General features: G+C 30.8%; 2 protein-coding genes across 3 annotated transcripts in view; one reads left to right on the forward strand and one right to left on the reverse strand.

Moving 5' to 3' along the window:
- Positions 1–12,010, reverse strand: part of Setd3 (SET domain containing 3) — a 28,529-nt gene extending 16,519 nt beyond the window's left edge. Inside the window, exons 1-4 of the mRNA XM_090104068.1 lie at positions 11,577–12,010; positions 11,142–11,363; positions 10,016–10,104; positions 8,989–9,128 (exon numbers count right to left, since the gene is read on the reverse strand). Of these exons, the coding sequence (XP_089960194.1) occupies positions 8,989–9,128; positions 10,016–10,104; positions 11,142–11,363; positions 11,577–11,862 (737 nt within the window). The 5' untranslated portion in view covers positions 11,863–12,010. The remainder of the gene's footprint in view (positions 1–8,988; positions 9,129–10,015; positions 10,105–11,141; positions 11,364–11,576) is intronic.
- On the forward strand, positions 130–8,535 carry LOC149907012 (uncharacterized). Of its 2 annotated transcripts, XM_090104067.1 has the most exons (6): positions 130–750; positions 4,443–5,186; positions 5,291–5,419; positions 5,682–6,993; positions 7,090–7,656; positions 7,730–8,535. In XM_090104067.1, exons 1-6 carry the CDS (start codon positions 604–606, stop codon positions 8,224–8,226), a joined length of 3,396 nt encoding a protein of 1,131 aa, XP_089960193.1. In that variant the 5' UTR covers positions 130–603; the 3' UTR covers positions 8,227–8,535. The 2 variants fall into 2 exon arrangements, with proteins under 2 accessions (XP_089960193.1, XP_089960192.1); XM_090104066.1 differs by lacking the exon at positions 5,291–5,419 and having other exon boundaries at positions 132–750.
- Positions 12,011–15,269: the final 3,259 nt, after the last annotated feature.

Genomic DNA, 15,269 nt, shown 5'->3' on the forward strand with positions numbered 1-15,269 from the left:
AGATATAATTTATTGAATTCACTGACTGATTGGCTGCGCGCACTTTCTATATTCGCATAAAATAAGAATTTCTAAATTTTTATTATATATTACAATATATTTAAAACAAACAATACATAATAATACATTAATGTATGAGCATAGAATGAGTTTAAGATTAAATGACGTCACGAACGGAAGAAACTGTACGTCCGGGATATTAATTTAAATTAAATAAAACTATCAAGCTTCAAAGTTCTTCAAGCCCAAAGCAAAACGCCACTCAGAGCCGCCGTACCGCAGCGCGCAAACGTATACCGAGTCACTTTCACGTTCGAATAAAATAAAAACGGAGGGAAACTCGCGCGAGAAATCTTACATTTTTCCCCACTAATCAAGCAGTTAGTTAATTGCCGCCGACAAAACGACACTCGATAACGGACTGTTTACAAATATACCGTCGATAAGGGTACACAATTGATCCGGTGCATGCGTGGATTGATACAATTTTATTTCCTTTCTTAACCCTTCATTCTCTTAGCCTCCTTCTATCGGGCTTCACGTCTGAACTAAAGTGGACTGTGTGTGTGAAGTGCCTTAGGGTTTTGTGTATTTTGTTGTAATATGGGTAAAGCAGGAATCACCATGACACTGCTCAGTACGTTGGCTGCGTTGGTTATTATTGTGCATACCGCTGAGGAGGAATACGAGAGGGCCCAGAGGGGGATGCGCGCCCGGTCTTTAGATGTCGAAGTACCTAGCTATGAACAGGTAACTAATACTTAAGTTAAGTACATATATACGTATATAATTAATTAATTAACTTTAATCATCGAACGCTTATTTAGTTATCAATTGTGAAGTGGTTAAAATAAATTTACTAATATGAGGTAGGTTCTTATTAGCCATAAATGCATGCTTTCATTCAAAAAAATACAGCATAATTACTTATATTGTTAGATAATATTACAAATAAGAAACGAAATAGGGGTGTATTGACCTTCAAAAAGTAGTAAATTCATTAATAAAAAGTCGGCATATTACGATAATCTGAAATTACAAATAATTCCGTATTAACAAAAAAACCCTCATTGTAAACATAATATAGGTAGTCACGCAACGGAACATTCAACGTTATCATAAACAAGTCAAATATATCTTTCTAAAATGTCATATTATATGATATGATGACATATAAAATATATTTCATACCTCAACGCTAATTAAAAAATGCGGAAAGACACTTGAAACTCAATATTAATTAAATAACTGTAGTTTTCTTTTCAAACGCTTGTTATACCATGAAAAAAATACTTTGAACGCGTCAAATACAAATCTCGCCGTGAAGTTTTCTAAAACATCGCATTACAGTTATGTAACTAGTTATACAAAATTTCTAAGTTTAACATAATTATATAATATAAATATAAAATATATTTGTCTGCATAATATGATTAGTATAATTTCTTTCTTACATAACAATAAATATGGAAATTGCAAATGCTATATTCTAAATTTGTAGTAACCGGTTGACGCCCGCGGCATCGTTTGTGTTAAATAACTTAAAGTACCGTCTTATTGACGAAATCTGTAGGCGTTTATAAGTCGAGAACAATGCATTTAAACGAAGCAATGTATAATGTGTAACATGAGCTATCTGGAGGTGAAAGTCTCGTTAAACATGGGCCAGCGGTTTCGAAGATTTGCCAGAACAAACAGACAGATGAATGGAAAAGTGTTTAAACACTCCCATTAGCATTAAAAAAACTTTGATGCAACATACAATACCTACATATTATAAATCCAAAAATGCGTATATTTTGTAATGAGGAAAAGATGCACACATAAAAACAGATCTTCAATATTCTAGAGTTATTCTGATTCTGACATTTTCTTATATTTTTACACAATTATCAACTACACATTACTTTAATTCCTCATTCGGTCATCGCTCTTTAAATAAAATTACATCAACTTGATATTAATGAATGATAAGAATTTATTCAATAAATTACGTTTAGAAAACTTGTTAGTAGAAAGATAAATGGTCTATCAGTTACGGGGAGATGGTAGAGACAAGTTTTCTATTTCCCACTCCTTTATAAGGACTTGTTATAGACATTGGTAGCTTGGAAGTATAATCTCGTTGGTGTTTATACATATATTAATTTATTAAAAACGTTAAAACTCATGTTATTATTGTATTGCCACCTATGCTTGATAAGTGCAGAGAGTTTGAATTCAATCTAGAAATTAAAGACTTTTTAACGGAATCTAAAATCGAAAATATGAAACGAAATCTAAATGTATAATACTCGCGTAAAATCAAACATTAGAAAATATTATGAATTCAATCTGTCAGTTAGTAGGTCAAAATAGCGTGTATGAGTCGGTTACTAACGAACATACAGGTGAAGCTTATATTAAGCTTGAGGGTATACTGTTATTATTTAAGAGTTAATATAATTGTATTCGGTTGAATTATAATTGTATTCGGTTGAATTATAATTGTATTCGGTTGAATCATAATTGTATTCGGTCAAATCAGAATTGATGTGAATTAAATGAAGACTGCTCTCCTATCAAGGTTTGCATTAATCTTCGATAATTGTATATTTCTATCGATTTCTTCTTTGCATCCAAATACTAAAACAATTCTTCGATTAGTTATTGACAAGTGCACCAAATTAGGGTTATGTGAAGTCCCGTGTCCCCTAGTGGGGTAAGGGGCAGATGCATACATCTGTTTCACTGATCCATTGCCTTTAGGGACAAGTAGGTGATCAGCCTTCTGTGTCCTGCGAGACATTTTTTTTATTAGGGTCATAATCATCATTTATGGATATTTTGTATAACAATTAACAATCAAACACGATATAATAAAAATGTATAATAAATAAATTATTGTTCATTATAATACCTATGAAATAAAAATAGATTTGTCATCTAAAGAAAACGCATGTTGAACGAACGGTAATAGAATCTTCTCGACAGACACTAATCATCATCAATACGATCATATTATGTTAATGCAAATATATTGATTGAGAAAGTATATTATTGCAAACGAATGCAAGCATATTTTTTGTATAATATGAAAGTTTAATTGACTTAATTTAAAAACTCGTTTATATTTTTATGGCTGAGGACAGCCATAAATTATGTATACTTAACAGTTTTTATGTGTTCATAAGTCTATACAATATTAATTATGTTATATTTATTTTTAGTACCTATTTTACGAAAATTTTCTTGAAATTTAATAATTGTAAAATAAACAACGTTGATACAAGAAGTAAAAATTAAAAGAGAAAGTTATTCCTGTTTACATAATTTTAATGTTCAAAATGATATTATATTAATTAGGATAGGAAGTGTGTAATTTCAGACATGATGGGCTTTGATGGACTTTGACATAGTAGGTACTAAAAGTAAAAAAAGGTAACGGAAAAGTAATTTTTTTGGATATTTATTATTAAATGTAAAATGAAATTTTGCTACTGGTACTGTCTCTCTTCCAAGATAGAATTAATACAGTCAGAAAGTCTATATGCGCTTCTGTTATGATCTTTAAAAAAGTATTAAAAGCTTCTTCAGCAATGACAGAAAAATTTCACCCTAATTTTAGCGTATTTAGGTTACATACAATTTAGGTGTTAATGAGAACTAAAGCATATACCATATCGCACATAACTTACAAGTTATTGGTTATCAGGTGTGACGTATTCATTAGCGAACATGAGTTAATAAACCGCAGGTTGGCCAAACCGGTCCAACCACTTTCAACTTTCTTAGCATTATGCCATACAATATTTTGTAACGGCTTTCTTCGAATATCGATGAGATAACCGAAAGATGTAATAAATACACTTTTGATATTTGAACTTTGACTTCTAATCTTAAGGTGATTTCGATTGAACCTCGATGAAAGGTTAGAAATTTCAATTTACATATTGTAAATTGAAATTGTTATTATTCTTTAGATATTTAGTATAAGAAGATTTATTATAAGAATTGGGTGTTATTATTCTTTAAGATGATGAGCGTCGAGCGATATACAAATTAGCGTTTATAAATTATGCCGTTATGATTTATGTAATTATTGTTATTCTGCGAGAAAATTTTCACATTATTGTTATTAGTATAATCGTTGCTAGATTACAAATTTTCACATATAATTATGAGTGAAAAGTATATATTTATTACATAATATAGGTCCTAAATAATTTTCTGAACTATTGTTCAGCCTTATTAGGCTATATTTCTTTCTTTTATCTTATAAATAAATCTATTTGGATTGTCCGATTAAAAAATAATTACTTAAAACAATAAGGTAGACCTTAAAATAACAATCATTACATAACTTTACTATAAATATATCGTGTATTTTATGAAAATATTCATTATTTATAGCGCATACGTCATGACATATTAAAATCAACAAATATTCTGTCATTTTGCAGGCGTGGAGAGCATTAGAAGATCCAAAACTACCAGAAACTCCGCAAAGTGACGCTTGGAAAAACGACACTCCAGATGAAGTTCCCAAACGAAGAAGAACGCGTAAAAGAAAACGTCGGCCACAAATATCAGCAGATGACCTTGAACCGCAGGAAAGACATGTATTCCACAGCGATGTATTACCCCGTAATCAAGAATATTTCGTCACACCTCCAGAAACGGTTAGGCGAAGGAAGAAAGTCAATCGTCACGACAAAGAAAAAGATGAAACAGATCGATGGGGAGACCAAATAGGCATTGACCGCCCAGTAAGAAGGCGGGGTCATAGGCGAAAACGTCCCATCGATACCGAGCAACAGCCTAGATTGAGTGAATTTGATGGTTTTAGATTTCACGAAACAATACCTGATGAAAACCCATGGAATAATATAAGAAACGAGCAGTTTAACGATGGAACCTTAAATGCTACGAATGAACAAGATAATATGGAACAGAACGAAGAAGATGGTAGACTACCTTACTCACTCAACACAGAAATAGACAATGGGGACGATGTTGCACCCCAAAATGATCACAAAATTCTTATTTCGGAACCTCTTCCAGCATACAACGATCGATCTTTGTCAGAATTCTCATTAGAGTCTCTTATTAAGCCAATTCCAGAAGACAATATAAAAATAAAGAAAGATAAGATAAAAGAAAAGACCAAAAATACTATAAGCCAAAAAGAGAAAGCTTTATTAAAGGTAATAGGTAACTTTTTATTTTAAGCACTAGATAGAACCTACATTATTAATAAGAAATTTAATATCCTAGTTATTGATAAAGTTTGCTTCAAAATTACTTTAAGTTAAAGGGTATAAATCATAGTACACGTGGAGAAGCGCAGAGACTAGCGAAGAGCATGAACAAAATAATACCACTTTGCAAGAAAATGACTTTAGAAGAATATAAAAATATTGAAGAAAATCTTCAAATGGTATATCGCAGTAATTAAGTAGAAAATATGAATAACAAAAAGTAGATAATAATCGCCGACAATCATCTCACTAATAGTTCTAATATAATGTTGAATAATCATAGATATTAAACACATCGCTTGCTGTATGTTGCACAACCGTTAATAAATATTAAAAGTATTGTACTAAAATTTACTTTCAAAATATTTAAATCTACCTATATAAAAATGTGTATAATTTTACAAAATGTTATATATGAACTAATTTTATATTTGTTTTCAGGATAATGAACCCCTTGAACCTCAGGCACTAAAAGCTATATTGAAAAGATCAAACGGTCGAAGTTTGAGTGAAATTTTGCAACAAAATAATCTATCTTTAAGTGACTTACTGCAAGGTAGAGAAAAAGCATTGTCTTTACTTCAGGCCGGCGATTTATCCGAGAACACAGAAAAATTAAGGGATGAAAATAACATCGAAGCGAACAATACAAGTTCGAACCACAATGAGGATCAAAATCATCTAACTTTTATCCAATCCGGAAGTCAAGAGCAAAATAATATTCAAGAAATAATCGAAGAGCAGCCCATTACCGAACAAATATTAACAACCGCATATACTCCGGACGAAACGACTACCACTCAAAAAATTGTAGAGATTAATTCGAATGCTCATATCGAAAACACTACTGAGACTCATACAAGACGTCGATTTCCATTCCATGTACGTAGGAGATTACGTACAAGACCATATAACAATACGCGTAAAGTTCAATTAAGTAGGGATCTAATTTCTTTAACATCTAGAAAGTATCAAAACAATAGAAATAAAGATTGGATTGAATTCATGCCAACTCATACAAAAAATAAAAAAATTAAGCAAGATTCAGATGTTCCAACCAACACAGATACAAAAGATCCTATGGTAAGTGAAAACAGTTTCATATCAACAACAGTAATGGTCGAGGATTCTACTGAACACTTCCAAGAAACTGATAATACTGAGATCCCAACGACACAGTCAAGCTATGTGGACATGAATTCTCATTCATTTAAGACTACTATTGACACAGAATTTAATGACAGAAATACGCAGCAAAATGATGAATTTATAACTACTGATACTGATGAAACAATACCTACTACGATTGCCATAACCACTACAGAAAAAATCGTAACAATAACGCAAAAGCCAAGGATACACTCTTCCATAAGACCAACTTTAAACGCATCAGAATTAAGAAGGCAAGCTTTTAACAACAGGCTAAACAAGAAACGTATGAAACAAAAGAAGCAATTAGAGGAAGAATCTCACGATGGGGCCAGAAACGATGTCTTCTCAATGGGTAACTTGGTACCAGCATCAGAATTTATTGCTAAAACGCAAGGAACAACAAATGCTTACGATCGGAATAATTTGACGACTTTGGAAGATTCGACCATTACAGAATCGACCACGAGATCGCAAAATCGATTTAGATCCACCAAGCCACCCAATGTGAAATCTTCTATACTACCTAAAATTCAGCCCTATATGTCTGACACAGAAGATACGGCGAAATTTGAAATAGAAGAAATTCTTAACGACTCTATGAGTAAATATACATTTACCATATATTTTTACCTCATGTTTACTTTCACGTTAAGTTATCAAAATTATAATTTATTATTAATATTGTTTGTATTTTCAGCACGGGCGAGGCTTTCGAGAATACTGAAGGAAAGAAACATGACACTTAACGAATTGGTAGAACATAGAGAGCGTGGTTCAAGTCATGTCCATTTAGCGGATATATTTCACAATGCATCGAAAGAGCCAAATCCCCCAGAGCCATTTTTGTCAAAGTCTTTGATTGAACCAATATCCAAAGAAACATATCCTTTAAGAGCTCTCTTAGAGGCAAATCTTCACGACCCTAAGTCTAATTTAGATTTAAATGCACTTAATTCAAACTATTTGAACATTCCTGTGGTTATGGATTTTGGAAATAATGTAAATGAAAATGGTGAAAATATGGGAATTATGTCTTTATTCAGTAATACAAGTAGACACAGTGAAAATAAAGAAAATCGAAAACATATGAACGCAACAGATTATAAAGCTCCATCGAACAGCGAAACTATAAGCGAACAAAAATCTGGTCGAGAAGGTCGTGTATTTAATACTGACAAAGGATTAGTCAATTGGAATGATATATTTAAACTTCTTCATAATAATAATAATCAAACAGATTCGGACGAACTGGTTCAGGCCAGAGGTAAATATAATTTTAGAATGTAATGTGTTTAGTTTATGAATTATTTTAATAATTGAATTTATATTTATTTCAGTATCTTCGAAACCAAATACGATTAAGAAAATTTTATTAGAGGAGGATGACGATGGTGAAAGCGTTATTATATTTGAAGACTTACAACATTTGAAAAACAACAATGTGGCATCAAACGAGGAAGATCTTGAAGTAAAATTGTTAGAAAAAATAGAAGAAAGGCCGTCGAAACCTGCATTTAATACATCTAGTAATGCACGATCAGTTACTGTGGTAACAGCAAGTATCATAGGATTGGCTCTTGTACTCTTTTTACTGACATATGCAGCATTTAAATGGAGACAACAAAGTAAAATGATCGAAAGCAAACAGTGCGCCAATGAAGAAAGAATTCCTTCGCCAGTGTTTGAAAATCGATCAACAAAAAATAACAGCAGCACACGAAGTAAAAGTCCTATGCTTACTTCAAATATTTATTCAATTAATACGTTAGACACACACGCTGATGCCGATTCGCCTGAATACATGTGGGACTCATTAAGAAAACCATTCCAGTAATTATTGTTGCATTTGTCGTGAGATTAGACTGAAATTAAGCATAATTTATTTTTAATACATTTAATTGGATTAGGATTATGAATTAGGAAACATATATGAACAGCTTTTAAAGCTGAGTTAATTTAAGATTTAATTGAAATAAGCCGCAATGACCAATACATTACGCTTAGCAGAGCTAAGAATGTTTTGTGATTGATTCAATATTGGTGCTCAGTATTACGTGGCAAGTGCAATAATTAAAGACAAGACTATATTTGTTTGTGTTTAGTGTGTATTTCAAGGATTGAATAAATATATTAGTGATATTTACATGTTATTTCAGTTTAAAAGTTCAACACCCTCCAATAATTGCTTAAAGGTCTTTTAGAAAAAGACGAGGTTAAAATAGAATGCTAATTCACATATCCAATGCATTTATTTATGAGGTCCTACCATATATAATCATAAATTATGAAAAACAATTTAAGTAGATGAGGGAAAGAAAAATGTACTTAATAGTTTTCAGATCATACTTAAAATAATACCAACATTTAATAGCAGTTTGTTTCTTTTTTCCTATTTAAATAAAACCATATTTTTTTAATTTTCTTCATGTTTTGACATAAAGCTGCAAGAATTTTTTTTTCGAGTGCTTACATCGCGAATGCTAACAAAATCGTAATGTTTTATAATTTATCATTAATAAATAAATAAATAAAATCGTAATGTTATAAATATGAACAGTATATTTATACATATATGCTTATTAATTTAATAACTGACCTGTAATTCTCAAAAGTAAATATATCCTGCAAACTTTTCAAAACAGGTACATCTGGTTTGTTGATTTTGTGCCAAAAGTATGCATATTGTCTCGCTATATTTGTGAACAGTTTCAGTGATGACTCAAATGTTGGTGATGGCTGAAAAGACAAATAAAATTGTATTTAGAATGGCTTAATTTTTTTTGAATTTTTATGTGTATTTTATGATATTATTATAATTAATTCAAAACAATGCAAGTAGGTAAGTCATGTATAATTGTTATAATATAAGTCACTTTGTGTAGAAATTTTTCATATCTCAAAACCAAATTCTTTATTTAGACAAATTTATGAAATTCAGAGTCTATTAAGAGACTAAAGTCAACCATTTCTATTATATAATTACAATTAAGGGCCCTTAGTAGGTGAAAACGGCAAAATGGACTGTTTTCTATGAGCTATAATTGAAAATATTGAAGTTTTTTCGCACTGAAATTTCTAATATGTCTTACAGAACGTATGTGTGATGGGATGACTGTTTCCAAAACACGATTGGAAAAATTTTGCTCAATAAAAAAAAATCCTGAAGTTACCTCTAAAATATCATATAAATGCTCATTACAACCGTATTTTACGATAATAATTCGTATAAAATCACAAATACATAGGTATTTACCTTCTCGATTTCGTGACTGTTTTAGATTTAGAAAATACTAAATATTTTCATTCACTTTTTGATAAAAATGTGAATGGCGCTTACGATTTTTAGTTTCGAGCATGTTGATTCCATACTAAACGCAGACCCCATCACCGCTTACCTCAGGCCCGAATAGCTGAATTTTTGCTGACCGCCTAACCCCCCTTAATCTAGCCTAGCTTTGTTCACAATAGCCCCGTTTTTCTTAATGACCGGACTGAAGTTTGCAATGTATGCATCTTGCTCAAGTAAGTAGTTCTTATTACTATAGTATAATGGATATTTTACATTCTACAAATTGACTTGTACCTAACTTCAGCGCAGCCGAAAATATTAGACAGTATAGTACCTTCAGTTCAGCAAATTCTTCCAAATCATAATACAGAACAGTTGAATATTTCTCCGGCAGAGTATCAATGTATGGTTTCCAAAATGAATCTGAAATAATATAATTTATATAAGTACTTAGTTAGCTGAAGGTGTTACAAATTGCATAATTTCAATATTGATTGTTTGATTTAAATTACAATAAGTAACAATTATATTCATTTGCTAATTACAACTTAAAGCAATTTTTTCATTAATTCGTAAGTTATTACAGGTTGTAATAATCTATACTAATCTATAATTATAAAGCTGAAGAGTTTGTTTGTTTGTTTGAATGCGCTTTCGGTGTTAGATAGCCGATTTATCGAGGAAGGCTATATATCATCACGCTAAGATCAACAGGAGCAGAGCAATGCAGGTGGAACCGCGGGGCACAGCTAGTTTTAAAATATAATAGAATAAACTATGCTTCGTAGCTTTTGAAATTTCTAATAACTGTAAAAATTATAGAATGTATATTGCATTTAATTAAAATAAATTAGAACCTATTAAGAATAAGGTCACAGAAATTACCGCTATTGCTAGTTTACAATTCAAATTGTGTTCAGATTCATTCATGGTAGGTAAATGCATATAATTGTTATTTCTTATGACCTTGTTTTGTAAATAACATAGGTACATATTAAATAAATACTTAGCAAACTTGAGTTCATGAGATAAAATAAGATATCATATTATGCAAGTTGGGTTAATGAAAGCATTTAGAACTAAAGGACAGTTGAAATCAATATTATGATATTGGTTTTGTTAATACCAAAGACATTTATTAACACTAGCTTTCCACCAGTTGCTTCGCCCGCATAGTCAATGAAAAACTTGCATTGTTCCTGTTCCTGTGGAATTTCTGGGATAATAAAACCTATCCTATGTCCTTCCTCAGGTCTAAAGTTATCTCTGTACCAAATTTGAAGTAAATCTATGCACTACTTTTTGAGTTAATATCATGATATTGGATTTGTTAATATCAAAGACATTTATAAAACAACAGAGAAAATAGGAAACAAAGCAAAATCAAGAGATTATAAGAGAAAAAAACACATACAATGGCAGAAATAATAATTAAATATAATAATTTTCAATAAGTTTACCTGGTTTACTTTTCTCAAGTAGCAGAAAGAGTGCCAATGTCACATTAGGCATATTTTGCATCAATGGGTCTCGCTTTATGAACTCCGACAGCTCTGATTTATGTGCATCCTTTTCAGTCATCATAACTTTCTGCGGTATAGTCAGGATGAGGGAATCTTCTGGAAACTCTTTAAGTGCTTTCAAGCCGAGATCATAGCCCGCAAATTCAGCTATTTCGACACCTGGAAAAATAAATGTTTTAAAATTATTAGATCGCTCACTAGTGTGAGAAACATTAGGTAATCTCAGATTTATGTATTGCAGCAGATTGTATTAAGAATGTTATGCTTTTGTAAGTGATAAGAATTCAAGTGATGTCACTATCATGTCGAAGTTAGAAGTAACAATTATTATTATTTAAAACTAAGGCAAGATATTAAAATAGAAAAATATACCTTCAAATTCTGCTCCATTCTCTTTTAACCAATTGACATACTTTTCTATATTGGCTTGTCGTGACACTATTTGCGGTTTTTTTGGGGAAATTTCCAAATTAGTAATTTCCTTGATAAGGGGATCAATTTCTTTGTGATGATCCCAAACTTTGGTCGCATTACCCGTTCCATAAAATACTGTTGTTAAATTTAACAGCCTCTGCACAATATTTGAAAGTTCTTTTCGTTTAAGCTGATTAAATTTGTTTTCTTTTTCATTTGGCTTTGACTGTGGTTTCCGCCCCATATTCACTTATATAAATAAAATTGATGTGTAAGAGTTATTTATACTATCTAAAATAATTTCTGTAAATGTGTAAAACAATTTATAAAACGTGAAAAAATGGATATCTAAATATAGAGAGCGACTACAAAACAATGAAATATGAACCCAAATTTTGTGTCAAAAATAATTTTGACACTGACAGATAAATATCAAGTAAATGTCACATGACATTTCCACTTCTTCTGTAGCAACCTATGAGATGCTAGGCTATGTGACTGTTTTATTTTTTATTTTAAACAAGTAACTTGTATTGTTATTATTATGAGTTATAAACTAACAATTTCAGGATTCCACTTTTATTTTCCAATTATTTATTTAATCACAATTTTGTATTTTTTCTTATAAATATTTTTTAAGCGGCGGGTATTACAAAGATGTGGTTATCAACAAGTTATCAAAGGCAAAATAGTTGTATTAGGTATAAGAATTCATTCATTAATATTATGATGATTCTAGGGTAGAGTCTTGGTAGAGTCATTAACATTAATAGAAGGTTAAGATAGCTTATGGTGTCTATCCTAACACAATCTTATGAAAAATAATTATTGTACATATTATAATATTATGTAGAATAACAGCTATAATAATTAATACGTTTTCCATAATTGCGATAAAATTAAATGTAAATGATTACTTATTTATTATAATCGACGTTAAAAGCTAAACCCATTGGTGTAAAATAAGATATTTTATATGTGGGATATCACTTCTACTCCGATTGTTATCAAAATTTGAAAACCTTTTTGGGTCCACTCAAAGTGATAAGATTTTTTATGTGGACTTTTAAAATTACATTACTTTAATTACTGAGCATTGACATCGAAATATCTGGCAATGGCAATGGTGCTTCTGAAACTTGGCAAACGCTTACCAACTTCTCAGAAAAGTTATTTGAAAGCGCCCCACTTGTCAACTAAAGAATTGCAATTAAATAATTGCACTCGTTTCGTACTCTTGTTAATATTTAATTCTTATCACCTACAAAAATATTTAAATAAAACTCGTGTTTTTACTTTTCTTAAAGTTACTGCTTTGCGCTCTTGATCCTCTAACATGTTTCTTGTAAGACTTACCCTATTGAACCGCTTAACTAGAATAAAATTTTCTATAAGAGTTTAGCAAAATTATGATATTTAGATCATTGATAGGATATTTACCTAATACTTATGTATAACTACGTATTTAATTTAGAACCAAAACGTAAATACATACCTATTATACTTATTTATTTTTTAGATAAAAAATTAGGTGATTGAAACTGAAAAAGCTTAGAACACTTATACTCAAGCACTTTTAAAAATTTTATCTATTATCAGATTAAAAATGTAAAATGGTTTGAAAGTACACGTTTAAAATTTAAGACCTTCTCAGTAATCAGGCGTTATAATCAATACTTCTTAGAATAATCATATACGTTCCTCAATTATTAAACAATATTTATATGAGTAACTAGCGGTCCGCCCCGGCTTCGCCCGTGGTACATATGAAAAATAGACGTTGGCCGATTCTCAGACTTACCCGATATGCACAGAAAATTTCATGAGAATCGGTCCACCCATTTCGGAGGAGTATGCAGACTAACATTGTGACACGAGAATTTTATATATAAGATAATTAATGCAAAGTTTGTTTGTACTTATTGAAGTCATGCACCTATACTAGACTGGGGTAGAAGCCTTTGAAAATAATGAAAAGATAAAAAAAATCGCAGTCGGATGAAACCCATTAGAAAAGGAGGGGAATATGATAAAAATGTAAGGAAAAATAAATTACGGTCAATCCGAGTTCGGGAAGCGGGAGGGGGGAGCTTTAAAGAGAAAAAAATGGTTTCTCTCGATTACCGACAAAACTACAAGTCCTATAGAAAAAAGTTCAATGGCAAAGTTGTAGGTAATTAAAAGTTCTACAACTTTTTATTCACAATTTTTTCACATAACCTAAAAATTTAGGTGAAAAATTCAAAAAACCAAGTTTTTGGTCTTTTATTTCTATCTACTTCAAAATTTATTTTTTTTCTACGAAATTTGGTGGAAACTTGCTTTATTATGTCCCAAATACACTGTAATTTATTTGATTGAAAATATTTATTTTTTCGCCTTATTTTGAATTAATACCAAAAAAACAACCTAATTTTCAATCGAAAAGTCACCCGTCAAAATATCAGCTTTTTTCAAAAACTTGGGGTGCCTTTTATTCATTGAAATCTCTACTTTCATATGATGTAAAAAAAATAAACACCACCATAGTAAATGTTCTCAGGAAATGCATACAAACAGTCTGAAAATTAGCTTTTACTAAATCAGGCACACTTCTTGAACTCTATATCTTCTCTTGTATCGGCTTTTCGGTAATATTTCAAAAGAAAAATAATTATCTGTTCTAAGTTTAATATTTTACAGCATATTCAAAAGCAAAATGATGTCGATAAAAACATTTCAGGTAGTTCGAGAAGTGTGCCTGATTTAGTAAAAGCTAATTTTCAGACTGTTTGTATGCATTTCCTGAGAACATTTACTATGGTGGTGTTTATTTTTTTTACACCATATGAAAGTAGAGATTTCAATGAATAAAAGGCACCCCAAGTTTTTGAAAAAAGCTGATATTTTGACGGGTGACTTTTCGATTGAAAATTAGGTTGTTTTTTTGGTATTAATTCAAAATAAGGCGAAAAAATAAATATTTTCAATCAAATAAATTACAGTGTATTTGGGACATAATAAAGCAAGTTTCCACCAAATTTCGTAGAAAAAAAATAAATTTTGAAGTAGATAGAAATAAAAGACCAAAAACTTGGTTTTTTGAATTTTTCACCTAAATTTTTAGGTTATGTGAAAAAATTGTGAATACAAAAGTTGTAGAACTTTTAATTACCTACAACTTTGCCATTGAACTTTTTTCTATAGGACTTGTAGTTTTGTCGGAAATCGAGAGAAACCATTTTTTTCTCTTTAAAGCTCCCCCCTCCCGCTTCCCGAACTCGGATTGACCGTAATTTATTTTTCCTTACATTTTTATCATATTCCCCTCCTTTTCTATTGGGTTTCATCCGACTGCGATTTTTTTTTTGTTTCAAAAATTATCTACTCTAGTCTATACGGAAATTTAATCACATTACAATTTTTATATTTTGCTTCGACACTTATCTCACATATTGTATCGAATAAGGGTGGTATCGTTACGCTGGCCGCTCGGTGGTTGAGAGGTTAAATATGTAATTAAATTAATTTGTATTAAAAACTAGGTAGGTATATGGTACCTAACTAGTTGATACATACCTACATGTGTGAGACCCAGATGGTGTAGAACTTTATATCATTTCGCCTCTAGCTATAGGCGGTTATTTAATAAAAAAACGTTAATACTATGAT

The sequence above is a fragment of the Colias eurytheme genome, chromosome 7, assembly GCF_061535395.1.
Source record: "Colias eurytheme isolate Ceu_HAF_F1 chromosome 7, ilColEury1 Martin Lab GWU primary, whole genome shotgun sequence".
NCBI lineage: Eukaryota > Metazoa > Arthropoda > Insecta > Lepidoptera > Pieridae > Colias > Colias eurytheme.

Excerpts from the sequence above, each read along its gene's own strand:
- LOC149907012 (XM_090104067.1), top strand. The coding sequence starts at position 604 with ATGGGTAAAGCAGGAATCACCATGACACTGCTCAGTACGTTGGCTGCG. Across the intron at positions 751-4,442 it reads AAGTACCTAGCTATGAACAG|GCGTGGAGAGCATTAGAAGA; the intron begins GTAACTAATACT and ends GTCATTTTGCAG. Across the intron at positions 5,187-5,290 it reads AAGAGAAAGCTTTATTAAAG|TTAAAGGGTATAAATCATAG; the intron begins GTAATAGGTAAC and ends AATTACTTTAAG.